This window comes from Embiotoca jacksoni, unplaced genomic scaffold (assembly GCF_022577435.1).
Source record: "Embiotoca jacksoni isolate LCO1_2020_lvr unplaced genomic scaffold, fEmbJac1.0.p SCAF_6, whole genome shotgun sequence".
In the NCBI taxonomy this organism is placed as follows: Eukaryota; Metazoa; Chordata; class Actinopteri; family Embiotocidae; genus Embiotoca; species Embiotoca jacksoni.
The window spans coordinates 14,616,678-14,641,517 of record NW_027185414.1 but is presented as its reverse complement, the minus strand read 5'-3'; the positions used below and the strand labels follow the sequence as shown (position 1 = coordinate 14,641,517).

Sequence of the window (24,840 nt, the reverse complement as noted above, 5' to 3'; positions counted from 1 at the left end):
CACGTATGAGCTTAGCCTCTTTTCACCAATTGATCTACAAAAGAACTATTTTAAAGTTGGATTTAAAGTTGCAGGTAGAAAACCTAAATTTAAGCAAACTTAGATCTGAGATAAGAAAAGCCCTGTCCACCGCAGATCACCGTCACAGTTTGAAGGAAAATATTCAAGTCATAAATTGCTTTAATGAAGGTTGCACAATCTGCAGCTTTCATTTTAGAAATATTGAGAAATGTGCTGCTGGATCCCAAAGACACTATGTTATGTACTTTGAGCTGTGGTGGTTGCTGTTAAAGCGGTGGGATTAAATGGCTGTCTCCTTAAATATGACTGAGTTTGTGGAGTAGAAAGAGATGATATGAGGATTCAGTGTTCCCCTGCTCCTACATGTGTTTTGACTTTGTCGCCCCAAGAGAGCACTCAGTTTTGAGTTGCTCATCTGCACTCTGAACAACTACTTTGATACTCTGTGCTTTAATTACATAAACGGCCAAACAACATTCTCCTGTTACAGAAAAATAACATTTATAGCATTAAATATAGCGTTCCGTGAGCAGTTTTTCTTGTTTAAAGCCCCAGTGGATGCTGAAATACGACGTCGTTAAAATGACTCGCTTGTGTTGAAAAATAGGCCCGATGGTGCTTCAACAAAACACCCAAAAGCCTTAAAAAAAAAAAAAAAAAGGCCTGTGGGGATGAGCAGGCTAGCGTACATACTTCCACCATCATTGCTGTGGCTGGAAGAGACATTTGTGAGTATAGGTGGTCTATCAGTAGGTGTCCCCAACGTGTCATTTTCTCTTTAGGTTTTAGCCCTGTAAAGAAAAGGAGAACTCGTAGCTGCCGTATGACATCAACAAGACAAATATTGCGCTTGATTTTTAAGTTTTAGAGCAAAGCCACATTTCAGTGGATGGCCGAGCTATAGTAAGAAGGGAATAAATAGTAAGGAGTTCTACGAAATGGGCAGAAAAACCTTACATGGCAAATTTTTCAATGATGGGTCTGCTTCCCATTAAACCAAACTGAGGCGAGCCCAGCCACGGACCGAGAAGAGCAGCGTGGCAACTAGCTAGACCACAGCAGAGGGAGATATAACATACTACACGTATGTATGTTGACATACAGGAACGAGAGACCAATTCAAATGTGTGGTAGACCCAAGACTCTGGGGATGATTCTGTTGTTTTGGTACATTGTGCACATTGTTCTGCAGGCCAGTCCACTGCGGAGAGGCTGCCGAGGTTTTCACTACGTGGTGTCAGTGTATTAGAAGGAAGCAAGGTAGTCTTCGGACTGCACTTGATTAGCAAACTGCTTTTTGCACAATCCTTTATTTGAACAATAAACAAAATAGAATGCTGGAGGCTTGAAATTAACAGACAGTATAGATTTTGTTTGTGGGTCAGTATCCCAACAATTCCCAGCAGACAATAGTGTTAGGAGCACATACTGAAAAGACATTATTGAAGCATTTCACCAGCACACTTCCTGACCAGCCATCAGACACTGAGATAAAACTGTACAACAGAAAGCTCAAAGTGTCCGTTTCAAAGTCCCAACTTCCAAACATTCTTGAAAAGGGGAAAGAAAATATGCAAATCCAACAATGTCACAATTTGTGCAGAAATGACTACAAAGCCAGCAGCACAACTGAACTATAGTGAAAGTTATAAGATGTATCAACTGTCTAAACAGCATGCCATTTCCTGTGTGCGATGAGCCGTGGATTGTGATGAGACATGGCAACAAGACCTCGGATGGAAAAGGCAAAATAAAGTCAGGATTTAAATTGAATGGAAGGCAGAAGGGCCCATTTAATGTTGTCCTTTGGTTTACCTGGGAAAAGGTTTCTGACTTTGAAACCCCAAGAAAAGTCAATCGACACGATGCACCACATAATGTTGGCCAAAAATAATGCACGGAATAATTCAATGTAGAATTTTGCTAAATGTTACTTAAATTCAATTTCAACTTGAAAGACTGAACTAATCAGGCTTTGTGAACTTACAAACAAGAGACGCACGTTAAATGAACTTAAATCCACGTACTGCTCTTAAAATAGAGGAACGATTCTTTGATCTCGCGCAGTAAAACTCACCTGTGGACTTCAATAGAAAGGTTTGTGTGAGAAACTGAAGTCTGGATGAGACAGCCAGGAGAAATTTTTAGATAAAAGGTTTACCTATATACTTGAGCTGAAGTGTTAATACTGACAGTCTGACATTGGCTGTTGTTATTCAATGAGTTTTGAGTTAAAAAAAAAAAAAAAAAAAAAAAAAGAAAAAAAAAAAAAAAAAAAAAAAACAATACAAAATTAAAAGAAAAAAATGACAAAAAGGAAATAAATATCAAGCAAAGAACTAGTTCAATTTTATTTGTTGTTGTGCTTAAGCCTGTGTAATTTCTTTTCAAACACGAATTCAAATGCAAGCATATTTTTTCTGAAGGGAGCGAGAGCATTAGGACATCCAATAAATGATCAATGACAAAAAGAAGAAAAAAAAAAAAAAAAAAAAAGAAGAAAAAAAAAAAAGACATCTTTTAGTAACTCAAAAAAAGAAAGAAAACAAAATCAATGAATTTTCCAAAAATCAATATTTTCAACAAAAGCAAACACTATCTCCTTTTGTGCGCATGTCCGGGGTCTTCATGCAGAGCTTAGCACAGGTGTAGTCCCACTTCCCCTCAACTCTGTTTCCCTCGACTGGGAGGAAACGTTGAGCCACAAAAGAGTAAATACAGGTGTCGGGTACATTCCCTTAACTCGTCACAGACATTAGACTTGGAGTTGCCGCCTGATCAGGGATACACTCGAACACGGAGTGGAAAAACATCACACGTTGAACCTAAGGCAGCCCCCGCTTTCTGCTGAGTTGGGGGGTAAGAGGGTTGGTGTGGCTCAAAACTACACTGATAACCCACCAATACACAGGTGGAACCTTTAGACAATAAACAACAAAAAGAAAAGAAGAATGGCTAGAGAAGGAAATGTACAAAGTAAACAAGGGCAGGGTTGCAGTGGATTCGGTCCTGATTGGTTGCCACTTTGACAGTGCAAGAACTGACTCTAAAAATCGGCACAGTCCTTAATTACTCAAAAAAGTTTTCAGTCAGCTAGATCTCTTCAAATGATTTTTTTTTTTTCCCCATTTGAATCTAGATATTTGTAAAATATGCATTTGCCTGTCATACTGTAATCATCAATCAGTTTATACTTTGTGCACAGAAGCTTGTTTGTTATTAATTCTAAAGCGCATTAATATTTTTTAGATAGTCGTTCTAAATCTAAACCCAAATACCATAACAAGGATCTCTCAAAACAAGGAAGCTGTTCAGTTCCCATTTAATGTTCCCCTAGTCCTTTTTTTTTTTCCTGTTTTTGATGGCTCAAGTTGTACCTAGACTTCAAAGCATCGTAAAAGTGAGAAAATGAAGGAGGAGTTGGTGGAGGCAGAGAAGAAAACAATCTGGCCTTGGGGGGAGAGACTCATGATAATGCTGGTGCTGGGCCTTTTCAATGCACGAGGGCAGATATCAGGCTTTTAAACTGCTGCAAATTCATGAGGCCAACAGTTCCCTTTTACTAAAAGGCAAATACTGATATTTCTAGGTCATTTCCTTAAAAAAGGTCATTTGAACAAGAGAATTACCCCAGCAGTCCACTTGCAGCCTGTGGTCGACAGTTCTTCCTGTGTGAGTGAGTCCACTGTTCGCCATCTGAGCCAAGGTGTAGGCTCAGTCAGAGGTGAGCGTCAGGTCCTAACCTGTGACCCCAACCCCACCTCTGTCTATTCAACAGTCCTTTCTTGCTGCTTTAGAAGTAAAACAAAAAAGGAAGAAAAAAAAACAAAAAAAAAAAAACAGCAGTGGTGCACAGAGAAGAGAGAGCAGTCACAGGGAAATCTTTGTGAATGCAGCTTGCTTCTCTTCTTCGGAAATGAAAAAGGAGACGAGGAAAAAGGTGTTGGAAAAGCTGGTTCTCAGGAAAGCGGGGACAGGAGGGAAGAAGAGGAAAAATCTTGCAAGAGAACAAGTTGGGCAGTGTTCCTGTTCATTAGTTTGGTGTGTGTTCGTGTCATGTTGAGATGTACTGTACTGTCAATGAGTGCATTTTGAGCATGTGTGGTCTGTGTTTGTGAATATATTAGGTTTTCTTGCGTGTATGTTGGGATGTGTGCGTGTATGTTGGGATATGTGTGTGTGTGTGTGTGTGTGTGTGCGTGCGTGCGTGCATGTGTGTGTGTGTGTGTGTGTGTGTGTGTGTGTGTGTGTGTGTGCGCGTGCGTGTGTGTGTCTACAGCAGGTCGACGCGGCGGTAGTACAGCAGGTAGGCGGTGCGCTCTGCAGTCTGCTTCACCACCTGGTACTGGTTGATGACCTTCACTGCCTGGTCGTCAATGCGCAGCCAGCCGTTAAGACCAATGTGGAAGACATCCGTGGTGTAATGACCGCCTGTCGCGCTGTTTCCATGGTGATAGACAACTGGTAAAGTTGAGAGACAAGGGGGAGGGGGTGAGACATTACAGAAATGTGGAATTATATATTTAAAGGTTTTTACTATTCCATGACTTCAAAGTTGAACAATGTAGTGTGAACAGTGACTAGTCCATATACACATATACATATATATATTTTTTATATATATGTCTATATAAGTCTTAAGTATTACATGTCTTTAGAATTAATTATATTTTATGTTATACATATATATACACACACACACACACACACATATATATATATATTTATAGTTGTTTATCTATTTATAGTGTTTAGTATTGACACCATGTAGTGTGGTGTAACTAAAATAATTTATTATAGTATATATATTCATCATGGTATGGGATGTAGATAGATGTAAAGGAACTCGATCCAAACATCAAAGTTGATCATAATTACCATAATATAATAATAACACAATGCACATCACGGTGAATTGACAATATATTACAAAAACATAGAACTATCACAACCCTCTGCAGCAGATGCAATTAATGTGCACATAAACAATGAAACACAAACACACCTGCAAAGAGCCTGTAAGTTCTTTGGCCTTTCACAACTTTGCTTCGCACTCCAGAGGACAAGAGATCTGAAAGGAAAGTTTGGTTATGAAATTCGCTGATTCGAACAAGATGTTCCAAACCACTGAATAAACTCAAATGAAATACAGACTGTGTTTCACCATGCCAAGCTTGAGTAAATCGTTAAACAGAGCTCGAGACTCAATTGAAATATTGTTTGATAGATTATATAAAAAGCTTTTATCAAATGAGGAAGAACAAAAGTAGCAATTTAAGTGGTTTATGTTGAAAAACTGCAGCAGCAACCTCCATACGACCATTTTACTTTATGAAACAACATTTCAAAATTTGAATCCACAATATAATAGGCATCTAAAAACTGAACTTCATTTCAGAGTCAGTATTTGCACATAATAGTGAATAAACACATGGGGATTGCAAAGTTCACTGTAGCACTGTTCTGATTCATTCGGAACTTCTTGTCTTCAGCTATCTTACTTTAGCTACGCCTGACAATGATTGTGTAATCTGATCCAATCTGAATGTAATGTTGCACCAGATTCATGCGCCACTCCCGAGCTGAGCAGATAAGTCATTCCTATTAAAAACAAATCTCTGATTTGTCTTTTTGTAAATCAACATGAGCAAATAAAAAAGGATCCTCTGGGGAGCCATGTTTTGCCCGGGGTACAGACACATGTATTTTTATTGGCCAACTCGTGGAATAAATTATCCACGGTAAAAACTAAGAAGTTATTTGATCACGTTATCGGGGCTAGAGCTCTCTGGGTGTCGTTAACGGGTGACAGCAACTTTGGAAAAACACTTCAACCGGTTTTCAGTGGTATGACTGGGAGCATACCTTTGCTGATTTCCAGGTCAACGGGGTAATCAATATTCTTCGTCAGTTTCTGGCAGCCTCCAGTCTTCTCAAAAACAAATCTCTTGAGATGCAGCACCAGCACGGGGGGCAGCTCTTCCAGAGTTACCCTCCGACTTATCTCGATCTGAAAGCGAGGACATAACGATGAGGAAGACATGTAGTCAGAGAAAATACTGTGATGGTAACAAAATATCAAAGAAAAGGGTTTACCACTTTAAAGACTCACATAAGTTTATTGGAAACTTAAAACCAAATGAATTTCTTCTAAACAGAACAGGAACGAACAAATCAAGAGGTAACATTTTGTTGGAAACACAAGAGCCCTTCAAAGCTATGACTCATAAATCGCATTATAAAAGCACTATAGACAAGTCAAGCTGTGGACCAAAGGGAACTGTATTTAAAATGGAAAAAAATAAAACAAAATGGTAGGTTTATCTATTAATTAAAAAAAAACTAACTACAAAGATGTCAATAATACAGATGTAGTGCAGATGTTCCCTGCACTCGTTGTTTCACCTTAATGTTCAAAGACTGCAGTTTTCGAACAGTTTGGTATTTTCTTCAGTATTTGTGAGGTCTGTACTGAGGCCCAAGGCAACACTCGCCATATTTGTGAAGACAATTCAATAAAGATGCATGTATTTCTCAATGGGTGAGCAACATTACTCTCCATGTGTGGTAAACTGTAAGTAGTGCAACGATTTATTACACAAATCACAAACATCGTTATGCACTTTATATATACATATTTTTTTGCCAATAAATAAACTCACTGAAGAATTGTGTCAAGAGCACAAATATAACAAATACAGTGTATTTATGAGTTAGTAATTTGATAATGTGCATCACTGATCTTAAGTAAACCGCCTCCTGAAAGTGCACGTTGTGTTTACCTCTTGCTTGGTTTTAGAAGTGTAGCCCTGGACCGACTCTCGAGCCACCAAGGTTTCTAGAGCCTCCTGGACTGTACGGATCTTCTCGGACTGGATGTCCAGCTGCAGGGTAAAGAAAGGCTGCAGAGTGGCCGACTCTTTAGAGTTTTGTTGATACACCACCGATCTGAGAAACAAACAACAGACCGTTAGAATCTTTTTTTTTCTTTTTGAAGATAGTAAGAGACATGGAGGCATGGACCGATCAAGTGGTGTGAATAAAATAGCTCTCAGTACTTGCATAACCTTTTTTTTTTCCCCCCACAAGGTACTTGGCTGCAAATATGATCATAATATGACAATCCGTGACCACTTCACGGTATTCCCTTTTGCATTAAAAAAATAGTTTCATCTATAGCACTTCAAGACCTCCCAGCTGACAATGGATGATTGCAGATAACTGACCGTGTTGTTCCAAACTCAGCCTGAAGATTTACAAGGAAAAACACCCCGCATCATGATAGATGCTAAAACACTTTAAATTATTTTCAAATAATTGTTGAAAGATTTCTCAACTCAAACCAATTAGTGTGACTAGTGTTTAAAAAAAAAAAAAAAAGGTCCATGGGTTATATCCAAGCTCAGTGGGTACACACACACACCACTCTCTCTAAACATACACTCCTGTATTTCATTTCTCCGGGCGCAACCATTTCTGAGAAAATAATCCTTTAAAACAGTGTAACCAGCGTACACCAGGACTGTGCCAGACCAGAACCTCATACAACATATTATTTAGGCAGTCTGCAGCCCCACAGGTCTTTAACTTTCCAATTTGTCTGAAAGTTAAGACCTTTGTTTGTGGATGGGGGCCCCACGTTTTGCTGTCGTGACTTCTGACCCACAGCAGGCTGTTGTTATGAAGGACTATACGTGCTTGTTGGAGAAATAACGTAAAACTGGAGGTGGCAGACCACTTTGTGACGCCAACAGAAACGGAGGTCAAAAACCTCAAGTCCAGAGCAGCATAACAAGCCCAGGATGCACAGCTGAAGCTGAACTTTGTTTTACCCGTGGTTGGTGTTTTAACTGTGGATGGAAGCTAAAACCAACAGAAGATACTCCCGTGTTGTAAAACTTCATGAGAAATATTTTCTGTTGACAGAATTCATTATTTCCACATCACCTCATCTCGACCTCTCTGTCAACGTACCTGATGTGTCCACCAAAGATATCAGTGATGGGTGTGCGAACAAAGTCAGCTTGGCGAGTGATAGAAGTCTTGTTTCGGGGACCCACTTGCTCCCACTCATCCTCACTACCTTCCTCCTCCTTATCAGCAACATCCTCCTCCACACCAGGCTGTGACTCTGGTCCGTTGGGTGTAGGAGATTCTGTTAAAAAAAAAAAAAAATACAGGCTTCAGAGGCAAATCTAAATACTTCAAAGAGACATGAGGAAAGTTAAATTAACTCCTCTCCTGAAGTCGTGTTAAGTTTAAAAGTTGCAGGAACTAACTATCACTTTACTCTATAGATTCTGGGACAATTAGACGATAATATTATTATTATTATTAGTAGTAGTAGTAGTAGTAGTATATGTCATTCTGGAATTTTTCTTTATAAGAACCTTCAGGAATACAGTCACATTATTATGCCATTTCATAATTACTTCTTTTTTATTTAATTAAAAACCAACAAGTAACATAAAAACTTCACAAACCCGACAACAGAGGCAATTTAAAACAGAGAAGGGCAACAATATGCAAACAATGAATCCAATTAGGCAGTAGACTTATCTACAAACACCTTATCGGCCTTCTGATATGGTATTAACAGGTAAGTGGTAAAAGCTGCTTACTCTCTTCCTGAGGCGAGATTAGTTTTTTCAAAGCCAGCATCTCCTCGTGCAATCCATTGAGTGTGAAGCCAAGATACTCCTCCGCATCCTCTTGTCGACCCTGAGAGCAGAGGATAAGGACACCGGCACAATTAATACACTCGAACAGGAATATGTCTTCTGTCAAATAAAAACGCTGGTGTGCACACAGGAATGTGCAAACATTCATTGACTGAGGTAGACGGACTGGAAAGTGTGTACAGTGAGACTGGATGAGCGGGAGTCTCATTAGATATCAAAAGATGACTATCTCATTTCGATAGTTTCCTCCACGGAGTCAGCATGTGTAACACATTCAATTCTTATATTCAGACAAGTTGTCAAATTCTGAACTGAAAAATGTGTTTAAACAAAAACAAGACTCCTGACGCAGTCTGTTCCCGAGGAAGAGCATTCAATGTGTGGACATTACAAAAACACCCTGACGCATTGCTCTGCAGTGAATATGTAATGTATGCAGAGGCAGCACAACTTACCTTCTCAGAAAGACTTGACTTGATGAGTGTGAGCAGTCTATAAATGTAAGTTGGTTCAAAAGGTACTCCAGGCCGAATGTCTTTTATGACCTTCTCACCAACGGCTGTGGACACATTTACACAACATCAGTGATGCTGACAGAAAGTGTTACCAAGTGTCTTTTGTCACGCCGTCTATCATCTTACCTTGTTGTTTGGGTTTTGATGGCACAGGCATATTGTTAAACTCATTCACCAGCCTTACACTGCCAGACACAAAGAAACACAGCAGTCATGTTTCTGACCACAACACATTTCACAAATTCGATGTCAACCTGCAGAAATGTTACTTACAAGTTGTCCATCATGGGTGTGGAGGTGCAGGATCTCTGCGTTTCATTATGCAGAGGAATGGACTTCATCAGGTGATACATGGGCGGGCATGCAATCAGGGCCTGTAGGGTCTGAGTGCTCAGAGTCAGGGATGAAAACAGCATGTAGGAACAACTATTTGCTACGCTGTTTCTAACTTTGATATTAGTGGAGGAGTAAGTTCTAATGTAGGGAAACTCCAGGTGGTCATCTTAGTACCTTTTCCACTGCCAGTATTTGCTCGACTTTGATAACTTTCGCTTTTCACTGGAAACAATTCTCCCTCAGTGCGACAACATGAAGTCACTCTCAGTGCAACACACACACTTAGTGAATCCTTTTCGTCAGCAACCAGACACCACAGCATGGTTTTGTGGGTTACCATTAATGCAGTAGTCCAATGAATGAATGAAAACAGAATTATGGTCACTTTGGTGGCCTGGCTATATAACAATGGCAGTTTTTGTGCAACATGACAGCATGACGCGTTGCACGCAGGGATTGTGACGACTCTGTGACCAATCTGGTCTGTAGTGTTTTCACTTCACATTTTAGGATCGGCTCAGCTCGCTTAAAAACCTTGATGGTGATATCTTAAAATTCACAGATACGATCTACAATTTTGTCCAGCGGAAGCATTAAAAAATAATAAGAATAATAATTTTTTTAAAGCATGTAGAGTTAAGTCGGTACTGGCATTGGAAAGGAGGATTTTGTAACTCTAAAAAATTGAAATGTCTTGAATGAACCAAAGCTGTGAAGTTTTCATTCATTTCCAGAAAGCACCCATAAAAAATATGAACCCTAACCTATTAACATGTTCTGAGCTTTCTAGGAATTCCCCTGACACAGCTGAAACTCGCTTCTAAGAAAGTCACAGGAGAAAAAAAATATTCACACAGTATTTTTAAAACACAATTCCCTGGAAATGTGACAGCATTTCTCCTTTGTTTCATTTGACATATTACTAATATATAAGTAAGCCATCTTATCCGCAGCCAACCATGTAAATGAAGGACTAAAAGAAGCTGGTGCAGCAAAAAGTTGCGAAAGGATACAGCGTTGATATAGCACCAGTTTCCCTTGTTGATCAGTCCTCTCGGCTGCAAAGACACTGGTTTATGTATCAACTTCACATTCTCAATAAGTTCTGGGGATTCAAACAAACACAATATTTGTAAACAAGTAGCCTTGTACAACTGCAACAAACAATGAAAGCATAACTATGACTGAATACTTTCAGTCAGAGTAATATAGTGCTAAACATTAAATCACCCCTGAATCACAAGTACATTTTCATTTTATCAAAAATGTTCCTTCTTCCATTGCTGCCTCTTGTGATAAGAGCACAAGAGACTGTCTGAATAAGAACAAGAACATGTTGTACCACGCCTAGGAAGGGAGACAGTCATTTACAACACAGCTCCCATGGTAACGTGGACGGACTTTTACACAAATGATTTATGAATTAAAAAAACATCATTAATTTCGCTGCGACTACGAGAACAATGACAAATACAAATCAGACCATATAAATACCAAATAAATTATGAATATGCTGAAGCGTGTGCTTCGTTTCCCCTGTACTTTCATAACATGGACTTAAGTTAATAATTTTACTACTGCTTTAAAAAAAACACAAAAAAACAGTATCCACTGCATAATTAGAAGAAGCCAAAGCGCTCTATAGAGCTTCTATCATTTTAAACTGACCCATTTCTCTTGTGTAAACGTATGTAGGACTGTTAATTATAACCCATTTATTGCACCAGTGCTTCACTTTTTGTGAAACTGTGTTATTTAATATATCCTCAAGAAATGAGGTTTTGAAGCAAGGCAGAAAAAAATGATTTAAATCAAAGACTGACAGTGGATCATACTGACTCACTTCTCTGGTAGGAGAAAGGTGCAAAATACTGATACTATAATCTGTGCAGGGAAATCCAGCCTGAGTAACATGAAGGAGAGCAGCTAGTTTACAAACTTATTTCTGTGTGTATTACTTTACACAAACATACAACACTTGTGGTCAATTCATTGTTTAGTAAATGACTATATAGCTGCTTATGGTCTGTGTTTGTAATTTTACACATCTGTGAACTGCGCTACGCACACAGGTGTGAAAATATCAAAGTAACTTTTCATTGCTGAGGCAAGTTTACAAGTTCACTGATTTCTTTTTTGCTGCTCCATTTCAATCCATCAGTGATATAAACTGTACGAACTGAAAGTCTGTGGCTCCACGCTGGCGTAATTCCAAGTAAGTCTATCTCTTTCGAGTTCCAATGGAGCTAATACAGACAAAGCACCATCAAATAAACACATTCAAATCAAATTGTTTTGGAACTAAAATGCAGAGTAATCAACAGTGGGGATAAATTTCCATCTGCCTGTAATCGCATTATCCATCAGTCTATAGTGTTCTTGCTATGTCACACCATTATCCCACAGAAATAACAATTAAGTTGAGAAAGTCAACATAACCAACGGCTACTTTGACTTGTATGTAATTCCAGTGGTTGGAGTGTTTTAAAACATGTGGTCTGAACCGATGTCTGTCAAGCTATGAAAACCATGTTCTGCAGATAAAAATACATCCACAAGGTTTTCTGGTTCTTTCGCATGCCGAACTTAAAATTTCCATCTCAAAAGTAAAAACATTGTTGCTGTAAAATTGAACCTTTGCATCTCAAGTTACACACGATATGTGCCGGGTACCTCCTATTTGAGACAAATGTGTGTTTTTAACTCAACGGGATTGTGTTCAAAGTGGAACTCAATCCAGTGTCTGGGTGGACAAATAAATGAGGTCTCTGGTGAGTCTCCAAACCCCTCTGAGACAACAGTTGTACAACAACCCAAACATGTGGATGTACACACAGTATAATCAGCTTCATCCAAATAGACAAAACTGACATCCTGCTTATTAAAGTCTACTTGAATAGAAAAAAAACAAAAAAACATTTCAGATTTGGCACAACAAAATACACAACACAAAATTTGCTATCTTGCATCTGTCTACAAGTTGTTAAATAAAAGCTCCCATCACACTTTGTTGTGGTGGTTGTTTGTGTGTTCACTCCAAATGATCCTTCTCAACATTAAGCCAAACCACAATTGTTTGTTTTCCAGCCTGACTTGATCAATGAGACATTTGAAGAAGTTATTTTCTCCTTTTTTAGCAAAAAAAAAAAGAAAAGAAAAAAAGAAAAGAAAAAAGATGCTGTTTTGTGAAGGTTGAAGCTACAACTCTGAAAACTCTACTTTAGAAAGCACATTTTTGGTTTGTGTCAAGTGAACATGTCCATATGAAACAAAAACAGGGTATTCACAAGGCATCATCTTTTTCTTTTGTTTAACAGTGGCCAAATTCAGTCCAATTTGCAGCTGTTTGGCTTATTAACAAATGCAAACTCCATCATATTTAAATGTATCTAAACTGAAATAATGACCCAAAATAACAGTCCAATAACCACCTACCAACAACCTAAAATATAAAATTGCACCCAATGCACATTTGAAGAGAACTATTAGATCTATAGTCCAGAGGAACACACATCTGCAACATGAAAGATGAAAGACCTGAGAGACCGAAATCATCCACCTGTTTTAAGATGGTGTGAGCACTGCAAGGCATTCCTGGTCTACTTATAATGCTGCAACGAGATAAAGTGGGTTACACAAATGTGACTTCATTTTTGACAGCTATTTTGGATGTAGTACTCCATCTAGTGTTCATGTCTTGAACATGAGTGTAACAGACCTCTAACCTCTATTTGAGGGAAGGTGTTACTGAGCAATCTGTGCAGTTCAGACTCAATACATAATGAATTTGGGATAATTAGCAAATGATTAGGACATTTTCTCAGTCATCAATCGTACTCTTCCTGAACATCAAGTGTTTAAAAGCTTATGCTCACTTAGCAACAGGAGCAGGCACAGTACAATTATCTCAACATCGCCACCACGTGGAGGAGAGTGAATTTAGGAGCAGTCGACATGTCTCTTGCAGCAAAACACTTTAACTGGAGACGACATAAAAGGCTATGCTAGTTAACATTTAAAAAATAATACCTGCAAGTTTAGGGGCCATGGGATCCTCTGATACGTGGACAGGGCCTTCTTTTACCTCCCCCACTTTCTCAGGCTGCTCTGGCATAGCGAGGGAGGGAGACACGACCTCCACAACATTCTTTACCTCCACAAAGGCCTGAGGGCCCCCGGGCAGAGGCTTGGAGTTGTGAAAGAGGCTAGCCCAGGATTTGGGAAGATTGGCAGTAGGTGCAGCTGGAATTGCAGGCGAATGCGCCTGCTCTGTCACTACTGGCTGGGCAGCAGGGTCTGGGCTGACCGGCTGAGCCTGGTCCCCACTCTCACAGTCTTCTTTGTGTCCATCGGCACTGACAGGAGTTTTAGGCTCTGCTACCCCATTGGCCACCCCACTGTCTCCTACTTCCCTTCCTTCAAGTTCAGTAGTCGTAATGGAAGTAATGAGAGAGGGGGTGGCCACAGCAGCTGAAGGAGGAAGAGGTGATTTGGAGCGGGGGCTGTGTACAGTAACAGAAAGTTCAGGGCTCCGTGGAGCCAAATGATCAGGCTGCTGATCTGCAGTCCTCGGCCCCTCTGTCATTCCTCTGCTTTGAGAGGACGATGAAGAGGAGGAAGTTGCATTGTTGCCATCTGATAAAGAGGCAGTTCCACTTGTTAAGTCCAAAGAAGAGTCATCAGGGCTATCACAAGTCCTCTGATTGGCAGTGGATGTGGGGGCAAACTTGGCTGCTGTCACAGCAGCTGTTGACGTTGCCATGGAGACAGGTCCAGGGGTGGAAAGTTCAGCCCCTGACAATGCCTTACTGTCCACATCCTCGGTACTGTGGTGAGGGCCACCGAGTGCATGTCCGTTCACCAGTGCTGTCACAGGCGTTCCATCAGCTGAACCGGCGCTGCTGTTGCTGTTGCCAGTCGACGGGTCCAGGTAGTTGTAGTACCCCGGCGGTCGCTTTTTCTTTTTCTTTCGCTCTCGCTGTCCCAGGCTGCCAGGGAGTCCGTCCATGTCCTGGCAGGCCTGGTGGTTGTCCAGGGCTGAGGCCTCCGAGTCAGGTCCATCCATTGAGTCGAAGTGGGCTCCGTCAGGCACATCAGCTTCTGGAGGAGCTGTCTGTTGAGCTTTCTGGGCCGACTGGCAGCCCAGGATGAACTCCGGAGCCTGTGGGTTGAGGGTGCTCGACACCTTATACAAAGGATCGTTCACCCCAATAGCCTTGGACTCCATCACCTCGTCAACACCAAACTCAATGCGCTGATAGTCTTCTGCTGTAGATAACATTTCAATCAATTAGAAATACAGAGCACTGTCTTTAGATACAGCCTAAAAGCCTATTTACAAAAAACAGACGCTTATATTTTTCTCCCTGCAGCAGAATTTGATATAAAATCTTTATTTCTGAACAAGAAAGCCATCACTAAAGGGGGTCGTGGGAGCTCTCTGACAGGATCAGACATAGCAACAAAAAGAAAAGAAATTCCGCTGGACCTATTTTTGTCGACTACTGTTGTGTCTATCCTAAAACCGCATTCCTTCTGGGCTCATGTGAATCCCAAAAGCGGGGTGATTCAACATTCACAGTTAGGCCTGGAGAGGACATTACTGTCTTCGGGCAACATATTCTACGTCATATTGTGATAGTGATTTTCATTTTCTAACAAGTAGCAGCAGATCACCAAATGGTCAAACTTGGAAAGCTGTGATATGCATGTGGTTCTGAAAAATGTGTTAAGTGCCCTGATTTTTTTGAGCATCCTGATAAAACTGTGTCAATCAAAATTCTGAATAAAAACTAAATGAGAATCACTGGAGGCTATGATTAATAAAATCAGATTTTGGTTTTCCTTTTGAAAAAGCAGGACAGTTTGTATATTTTGTTCCTAATCCAGCTAAAACAAAAATAAATGTACAATATTAGTAGTCAACCTCTTTCTGCTGTTTGGTGCTCAACTGTCACAAAAGAAAAACCTTCAACATGTACTATCCCTCACTGAGTTTGTATTTAGTAGTGTTGAAAAGGTTTATTGTAAGATGTGTTTGATTTGTCTTTAGAAATAATGCTGAGACCAGGTCCTTCCTGATATAACCTGTAAGGATGATAGACAGAGAGTAAAAAGGCACAGGGGATTTGTTCAAACCATATACGATAAAAATATCTCTGAAGTCACTCAACACAGATCGGCTTATGTAGCTTTAACTAATTAATAATGAGAGATTAAAGGGATGATGGCTCTTTCCTAAAGGACCACACATCGGTACGGTTTTAATATCCAGAATGTCTTGAAAACGCAGTACTTCTGACAGCATTTTAAAGTGGAACTAACTCTATAGCAATATAGAACAATTTAAAACAAGTAAATCATGTCATTATCACAAAACAAATACTTTAATGTTTAGTTCAAATGTGTTGCATGGCAGCTTAAATAGTAAATTATTATGCAGTGAGAGGCGCGAAGTGCAAAGGTGAATAAACAGGAAACATTAGTAAGTGCAAATCAGAAAAATCATTCAAGTGACTTTCATCCTGACAGCTGATTGGTCCCCTAAACTGTAAACCCTGATGTACTGCAGGAGTTAAAACAGCAGTTACTTCCTCTACTGGGACGAGAGGATATTCTGTTAGTGTTACATTACTGTAAAATGCATTCACCAGTAAAACCTTCAAAATGTAAGGATAAATATGTACACACATGTTAGCAACCACATGAAACCATCACTATGCCCTTAGTAATAAATAAGCTGTGATTGTTAATCATTTGACAAGTCAATCCGATCTTAATTCAATTTGGATCCCTGCAGTAGTGAAAATGCATTAAATGCAAGAGAAGATAAGATACTTAAAGAGTATCTTGAGCATGCAAAGCTCTACAGATTTTACCAACAGGCAAGAGAAAGAATACAGGCGCAAAGTTTAGAAAGCCACCAGTTTTTGAAACCTGGATTTTCAGTTTTTACAGCAAACGTACAACAGCGAGTCAAGCCACAGGGTGTCAGACTCCTCAACTCACCGCAAACCTGCAGTCCCATAGACTCCATAATATAAGGTACAGCAGGAGTGCAGTAACTTCCTAAATAATCAATACAAATCAAGGTAAGGCAAATGTCATGTGCAAAGAAAGGTGGCTGCTACAACATTTTTTAATTTGGTGGCCCAAAATTTAAAGAATGAAAATGGTATTCTTAAAGTGATGAATTAATTCCAAACAATAAATACTGTATGCACAAATATGTGTAAAAAATAAGCACGTGAAAAGCATCTTCCTGCCAGGAGACTCAGGTAAGCTAAGCCTGAGCTTCAATCTTACATTTCAAAGACCTGCTTTGGAAAACTACTTGATGTCAAGAGAAAAACCATCTCCTGAGATAGCGCAGGGTATTTTGATGCCAATACATTTTTAAGAGAGAAAAAAAAGTACCTAATCTAGCAATCTAGTGTGTGTGTGTGTGTGTGTGTGTGTGTGTGTGTGACAAGTACATACCAGAAGACTGACTGACGCACGGGACTTTGTCATTGAACGGAGGAAGCTGTAGAGAAAACAAAATTACGAGTTGAAGAAACATTTCAAATATTTAACAATTCAACCATATTTTTGAGACGAGATGAAGGACTGGCAGAGGATCGAATACCAATGTTTAAAATAACCAAGCTTCATAACGGGGGACCATTATAACCCAAAGAAGAATTACAATACGCAATAATCGTTCTGTCATTTTCACTTAATGGTGGTGACTTTGTCATAACATGTTTTGGCAACCTGAAGCCTAAATTCATGAATAAAGTATCAGGAGTAGTGTTTGGAAACAACAGAGTTCAAGGGAAATGTAGTTCAAATATTTTGCCAGTCAAAATATCTTGCTGACCAGTGAAGTTCATTTTGAAATGAACTTCACTGGTCTCCCATTTAACAATGATTTATCAACGTAAAGACAACTAGTAGTATTTTTTTCTTTCTAATGCATCTCCTTACCTCAACGTAACATCGTGGCGTCACGAAAAACTGATTGATCTCATCAGGGCTGAATTCCCCAAAGATGTACTGTGGGAAGAAATCAATACAACCATTAATTGAAAATAGTGACAATGCAGGACATGCACTTTTCTCAAACTTGTTTTTCCTGACATGACTCTTAATTCCAAATTAGGAAACTGCTCTTGAATGGCCTGACAGACCAAAAGAAGGAGGACTCTCTAAACTTGATCGTTAGTGCATCAGCATTTACCATCAACAGTCAATAATGCACTGTGAAGGACAGGTCTTTCCACCTCATAACTGGAACCCATTCAAAAGGTGCCGTCATTTGATATCCAGCTACTAGGGCTCTTACAAAGGTCTGTCATCACCCAGCCACTACTGCAATGCTGCTAGCTTGTGCAAAGGTAGAGCACAGCATGAAGTGATGAGTCACGCAGTGTTATACATAAACCATGAACTCAAACAGCTGTGATTTGATACCAGGGACTGTTTGTTCTCAGTAAAGTTGTGAACACAGGTTAATACAAAACACCCTCATCCTAAAAAAAAAAAAAAGCCAAAGCAGGTGTATATACTGTTGTAACTTTATGGACTTTTGACAGAATTAAACCAAGAATGTGGTTTGAGCCTCTTAAAATGACAGAGGCATTTGACTTGCGTGCTAGTGAGATTAAAAACTACATGGATTCAGACAGCCTCTGCCAACTAGAGCTCCTCATGTAAGGTGAAAAATCTGGAGCAGAAAATAGTCAATAATTAAATGATGAATCACTTAAGATAACAGCATGGGTGGCTGACTGCACACTAAACAGTGCTTCATTTCTCAGAGACGCATCATGAGATATCTGTTCCTCAACAGTGACCACTGAGGTGACCTGACTACTCTGGTTTAACTTTCACCGGACATATTTCCTACAGGGGAACTACAATGTGTGTCAGTTTCTTGCTGCTTTAAAGTGGGGACAGCCTGCCTTTAACCAAGATAACCACTTATTCTGCTGCAGTATCACAAACTAAGATATACAATTTTAACACAATTCACATGTTAAGTCATCCAGTACATTATGTAAAAACCTATTTGTTGCATTTCATAAATAATTTGCTACTTTTGATATTGGAATCATTGTTTGAGTCACTTTAAAACAAAAGTGGCAAATATGAATTAGTTTAAGCATCTCAAATGTTATGATTTGCTGCTTTTGTCTTATATGATTACACACTAAATAATTCTGCCTTTTGGACATTTTTTAAACAGTTGTATCCTTTGGGTTAACCCAAAAGACATCCTGACACTTGACCAAACAGAACTCCCTTTGTACTCAGATGAATCTGTGTGCACAATTTTATTATTAGAGTACCAATGTGCTAATAAATAGGCATTGGCACTGTAATCAACAGTTGGACAGGGAGGAAGATTTACAACTTAATAAGATCACTGAATAGCAGGATACTAAATCTCTCTTCCCTCCTCTTCAGTTGCTCATGGTATTTAGCCAGAAGCCTACATTGTTTTTTTTTCTTCTGTCGTTCCAAGATATAATAGCTATCAATTAATTTTCCATACCATCAAGTGTGGTTTCGTTTCGACGCTGACCTATGACCCTTAAAGCTTCAGAGGAAGCGCCACACTGTGACAACCAAGTGGCCACATGTGCACAGAAAACAAAGCCACCGAGAAAAGGTGAAATGAACTCGCTAGCCATGCCGTTAATCCTCTCAGTGCAATAAACAGTGGAACGTGAAAGGGTAGGCACAGAGAAAAGAAAGTGCAGCTCAAGCATATGTAACTCTTTGCAAACGAGGCCCCACGCGAGGGCCCACATTGCTGAAATGGCAGTACAAGCGACAAACAGCCAGCCGTAATCCAACAGCCTCGGGATGGCTAATACAATTACAACAGAAAGAATGTCCCTTTGCCTCTTTCTGCAGGCGTGCCACACGTACCATGCTAAGCTTCCCTTGCTGTTGGTTTGGACTGTGGATTACAACAAATTAGCCATCTGTATGATTTCAGCACAGTTTCATGACGACACCACACACATGTGCGCGCTGACACGCACACCCAACAGGCCTAGAGAAAAGGGCCTGGAACAAGGGCCTTGAGTAGTATCACAATGTGATATGTATACTTTATCACGGTGACTTGACTTTTAGTGACACTATGCCTTACGGATTTCAAGCATGACAATGCAGAACAGGATGATCGAGTGTCTACATCATCATTGACACTTATTTGTCTGAGACTTTTCAGCTGGAACTGATGTTATCTACAGATATGAGCCATTTGTAAAAAAAAAAAATTAAAAAAAAAAAATTAAAAATAAAAACTTGCTGTCAATCCCAAATACACAAGAAACCCCTAAAACTGACTTTAGATTTACACAAAGGTGGCTTATATTATATCCACATATAGCAAAATGTACAGACGTAAAAGTGATAGACAAGCAATAATCTTTTTAGCTGCATCACTATCACACGATACAAACCTGGGTGGCATTTAGAAATACTAACAGTTAACTAGAAAACTCTGAAGTGTTTTTAAAATAATGGCCTTTGAAATTTTACTGACGGCCCCCAAAAACAGATGCTGCTTTAACAATGCATGTGCTGTAACCATACCAGGGTATCGAACCAGCACTTCTGTGCTTGTTCTCTTAAACTGGTCAGCAGAGTTATTAACGGACAACTTGGCATGAAAATGCTGCAGCGCCAGGACAAATACGGCCAGACTAGTTTTCAATGAATGCCTTTGTCTGCATATTGGTGTGAAGTAGAATGACAATCGTAGAAAGGAGTCATTTCCATGTATTTGCCTGGAAGACAGGTAATATCAGTTACTGATCAGGCAGTAAACCATAAAACCATCACCGTTTACTTTTTAGTTATCTGAACATTATGATGCCTGTTGGACTTGGAAGAAAAAAAGAGTGATACTGGAATGACAATTTCTCCCCCCTGCGCCTGATATTAATGATCCCGTGGACGATTAGCAGTTACATAGCAGTTAGATTGAGTGGGTAAAGCAGTTTCTGCTGTTCCCTCTGTAATCAAACCTCAACTATTCCCCATCAACTACAAAAAGCAATGAGCTGCCACAGCCCAACAAAACAATCTGCTATACGTGTGATATTATGTTAAACCACCAACATTTGTAACCGTCTAGTGCTCTCATTGATATAAGTGGTGTAATCAGTGTTGTGCAAACTTTTACAGGAGATGATTAATTAAGAAAACTTTGTATAGACTACTTGATCATGAAAATAATCTTTAGTTGCAGCCATCACATTGTGCTGTGCACTTCAGTGTGACGTGTTCAAGGTAACATTAGCATTTTTTTTTTTTTTTAAACAGCCGAGGCTGCTGGAATTCACGTCAGAGTTTTGTTGATGTGTGAAAAAAAGAAAGAAAAAGAAAATCGGGAGCAAACAAGATATCAGGATTCATACTTTGGAGATTTTTAATGTCTGCACCAAATGTGTTGGCAATCCAATGTATTTGCGAATGCATTTAGCATGTCTTAGCAGAAAAGGTTGTGCAACATGGATGACTCCGATTTGTTTATGCGTACTGTTTCCCCAAGACGGGTGGTGAGGATTCTTTGAGGGATCTCAAAGGAGACATTACAAAAACAGTGATGTTGCAAAAACAGTTTAAAGTTACAAAAGTCTTCCAATCAGCGACAAGTTGATGAGTTTAGATAGTTAAACCACGCTTGCGGTGTTCAAACAGAAGGAAATGTCACCTAAATGTTAAGTATGGTTCCTTACTGTGTTTTTAAACATTGTTGGGAGAACAACCCATTTCTAAAAAATGGCGGTTATTAGCTACATGGCATATTTTAAGGATTATTTTTATTCAATAGACCCTGCAATAGTATTCTGAATTACGGACTAAACGGTTGCCTAAATTATTTACTGCATATCTCTTGGAGGTAACGGCACCTAATCTCCCAATTTTTTTATTTTTTAAAATAACAAACAAAAGAAAAATCACCAAAATCCTTTATCCAGTAGGCTCTCACAATTGGAGCGGCTTTACTAATTAGCCAAAATAAAATAAGTGACATACTCCTTTTAGGTGTCTCACTTGGTAGATAATGATTAATCTTCAGCAAAATTGTATCTGTAGTTGCAGATAGAGAGCAGCGTTTCCAGAATGATCTGTTTGCTAAGTTTCCACTCAGAAGAGTGAAATCCCTTTTGCTGCCGTTATGTTTTGTTCTGCCTGTGATTTTTTTTGGGGCTGCTCTACCTGTTTTATTAACTTCGTTCTTTTGGATTCAGCTAACCTATCATCTCTTCTTTTTAACTGGGCTCACCTACATGCTCGTCATTTCTCTGAGTAAATCGGCATGACGGGAAAACTATCATTCAGTGTGACATCAAACCGAGTTTTTGTAACAAACAAAAAACCAGACCAATCTAAATAGTTGACAGTGGTCCAACCCCGCTGGGCAACATTCAGGGGAGGACCCCTGTCTGTCAAGGCTTGAGACCATTTTACAGCCCTTTCTATGCTACGCTATTCACCAAAGACATTTAAAAAGAATCTAACTAGAATTGCCCCCCCATCATGGTAAAATAGCAGACATGAGCATTCATTTGAAAGGATAAATATTCTTTGTATGAAAAATGCTGAGCCAGGCTTTCACTCAGCTGGATAGTGAGCCAATAGAAACGCTCAGCTTGGGAGTCCAGGAAGAAGTGTGAAAGCATTGCAGAATTAAGATTTCAGTGAGGTTTTCCTTCCTAACCTCGTTAGCCATGTTCCCTTTATTTGACTGTCCTCCACAAGTTTATCTCGATAGTGCAAATAATTCCATTTTAGAGAGTTTTTTTTTTTTTTTTAATTTTTATTTATTTATTTTATTATGTGGATTTTTGTCTCAAGTAAAACTTAAATTCAGTCAGATAGCAAAAAAAAAATAAATTAAAAAAACTTCAGACCTGGCATGGTCTCTCTGCATTGGATAGCCAGACCTCAAAATGGGCCTTCTCTCCCCCCCCCCCCCCCCCCTCCTCCTCCCTCCACCCCCCACATGACAGCTTAGCTTCCACAGAAATGACTCCAAACTCACGTTGTTACTCTTCAATCTCAGTCACGTCTCCTGGTCACTGGCTGCGTAACAACACGCGCGGCAGTGCGCGAGCTCAATCCCGCTACTAGTCGTGTCCGTGTCAAATCAATATTCGCTATCAACGAAGGCCCACGCTGTCGCATTTGTATTTAGCTAACCAGCTAGCGGACTAACTGCAAAGTGTAAAAAAATAAAAAAATAAATAAATTTAAAAAAAAAGAGCACACACCACCTGTGCAAAGCTGCTAGCGCGCTAACAGCTCGCGCAAGAAAGTATCTTACGACTCGCGCACAAAACGGCAAATTGTCACATGCAAAAAAAAAAAAAAACGTGCTACAAAGCGAGTCGGAGCGAAACTAACATTTTTTTTTATTATTATTATTATTTATTTTTTTTTGCTGTTATTTTTTTACCAGTTGTGGAAAATCTGGTGTCGGGAGAAGAAGGGAAAAAAAAAAAAAAAAAGAAAAGGCCTGAGAGCAGGTGGGCCGATGTGCAACAAAACGCAGCAGTTTTCAGCCACTTTTCCCTTCAGAAATAACACGTGACACGTGCGGGATCTCACGCTAATGCGGCCCGGACATTAAATGAAGGACGCTTCGGTGTTTGGTTTTTTTTTCCTCTGTGTGTGTGTAAAGCGGCTGTCACGGTGTGAAGGAGCTGCAGCACGGCATCGTTTGTGCTCATTTGAATGGAGGGAGACCTGGGGCCTGTTAGCTAGCGTCACCATGCTTGGTGGTGTATCAACGGGGCTTAGGGGGGCATTAGCAAGCACTTTTTTTTTTTTTTTTTTAGTACTTAAAAGATTTTCAATGACACGACAAGCCAGATGTGTTTAAATAACAGCACGCAACGGACCAAAAACGCCACTACGGCGTAGTGCGAGTTTTGGTCGACGTGCTGTGCGAACGAGGCGCGTTTATAAAAGTCCACAAATAACAAGTTTCAACGCGTTCAGCAGGAGTTGTTTTTGCGGGCTAATGTTAGCCGACTAGCTTAGCTACCTGGTTGCTGTAAGAAGCCATGCTCCCGGTGAGAATATCTCTCCTCCGCTGACAAGATGAAAACTCTCCCGGGAAGGTGTTATAGGTTTGTAATGACAGCTACAAAAGGTCTTCTACTTCCACGTCATTGTCATTTTTGCCCAACGTTGTCCTGGCAGTCGATAGTTTTTTGATCCATGCAAATGTATCAGCACTTCATGCTGCTCGCCTCGCCGTCACCGCCATTTCCGTCTAGCATCTTCCTCGCCTGCTAGCCAAAACCAGCGCGCGGTTGTGGCAGCGTGAGCTCGAGGAGCGACGGCAAACACTTCCGGTGGTGTTTGGTTCGAGGACTTCACAATAAAAGTCTTCACCTCGAACCGACGATCGTTTCCCCCCCCCACACACACTCGTGATGCACACGAGGATGGAAGAAGTATTCAGGTATTTTATTTAAGTAAAGTATTATTAACGCACTGTAAGAGACGTGCATTTAAAACTTTATATAAGTAAAATTATTTAAGTGTTTAGCAGCAAAATGTACTAAAAGTATCAAAAGCAGAAGTGCTTTGAACTTGTACTCGGGTGTTGTGTTTGAGTTCATGTACCTAGTGACAACACCTATCAACGTACCTACGGTTATTATCACATTATAGGCTATTTAGGGCTTCACTTTCACACAATGAGCACAGCAACTGTGAAGCTGTGGGATTTGTTATGTGGGAGTTTGATTAATCACATTATTTAATTTAACTTTTTTTTTTATAAACATAAAATAATCACAGTTTGACACGGTGTCCCTTCCTGAAGACATGGCTTTAAGATTGGGTAAAAAGCTGAACCTGAATGTTTCAACTGACTTTTTGTAGCCATTGACATGTTCTTAATTAAATGGACATATTTACAAACAAACAAAAATTAGATCAGCTTAAGTCAGTGGAACCCAAAGCTTGTGGGGCCCATGCAGTCCTGACACTATGGGCCAGTTACCTGCTATGCCACAATGCTGCAAGGGCAATTCAAAGGATGGGAGTTAATCTGCTTCATTCAGTTTAGCTCCACTCAGTCAGGGATAATTATGATCGCTGATCATTCATTGATAGGTTCTTAAAGTAACGTTAACTTTGAAGAAAGTGGGGGGACATTTATACTCTCAGTGGATTGGTGTTTGAGCTAATCACAGCCAGATAGATAATCGGCTTTCTTTAAAATGAATATTATATCTTCTTCATGACTTGCGTGAATACAGCTC

The 24,840-nt window shown here is 39.8% G+C and overlaps 1 protein-coding gene across 4 annotated transcripts; it reads right to left on the bottom strand.

Annotated features, from left to right (window-relative positions):
• Positions 1-1,294: 1,294 nt before the first annotated feature.
• Positions 1,295-23,856, bottom strand: usp10 (ubiquitin specific peptidase 10). Of its 4 annotated transcripts, none has more exons than XM_069173768.1 (15): positions 23,610-23,856; positions 17,522-17,590; positions 17,033-17,078; positions 16,562-16,621; positions 13,583-14,821; positions 10,567-10,658; positions 9,491-9,600; positions 9,344-9,402; positions 9,158-9,261; positions 8,643-8,742; positions 7,996-8,176; positions 6,804-6,969; positions 5,887-6,031; positions 5,027-5,092; positions 1,295-4,482 (listed from the first exon to the last, which is right to left on the bottom strand). In XM_069173768.1, exons 1-15 carry the CDS (start codon positions 23,628-23,630, stop codon positions 4,295-4,297), a joined length of 2,646 nt encoding a protein of 881 aa, XP_069029869.1. In that variant the 5' UTR covers positions 23,631-23,856; the 3' UTR covers positions 1,295-4,294. The 4 variants fall into 4 exon arrangements, with proteins under 4 accessions (XP_069029869.1, XP_069029871.1, XP_069029872.1 ...); XM_069173770.1 differs by having other exon boundaries at positions 13,583-14,818; XM_069173771.1 differs by lacking the exon at positions 16,562-16,621.
• Positions 23,857-24,840: the final 984 nt, after the last annotated feature.

What these genes read in the sequence shown, in the direction of transcription:
- usp10 (XM_069173768.1), bottom strand. Translation starts at nt 23,630, where the DNA reads ATGGCTTCTTACAGCAACCAG. An exon ending in ACACCCATGATGGACAACTT is followed by an intron (nt 9,403 to 9,490) that starts GTAAGTAACATT and finishes TGTGTCTGGCAG; the next exon opens with TGTAAGGCTGGTGAATGAGT. An exon ending in ATCAAAACCCAAACAACAAG is followed by an intron (nt 9,262 to 9,343) that starts GTAAGATGATAG and finishes ATGTGTCCACAG; the next exon opens with CCGTTGGTGAGAAGGTCATA.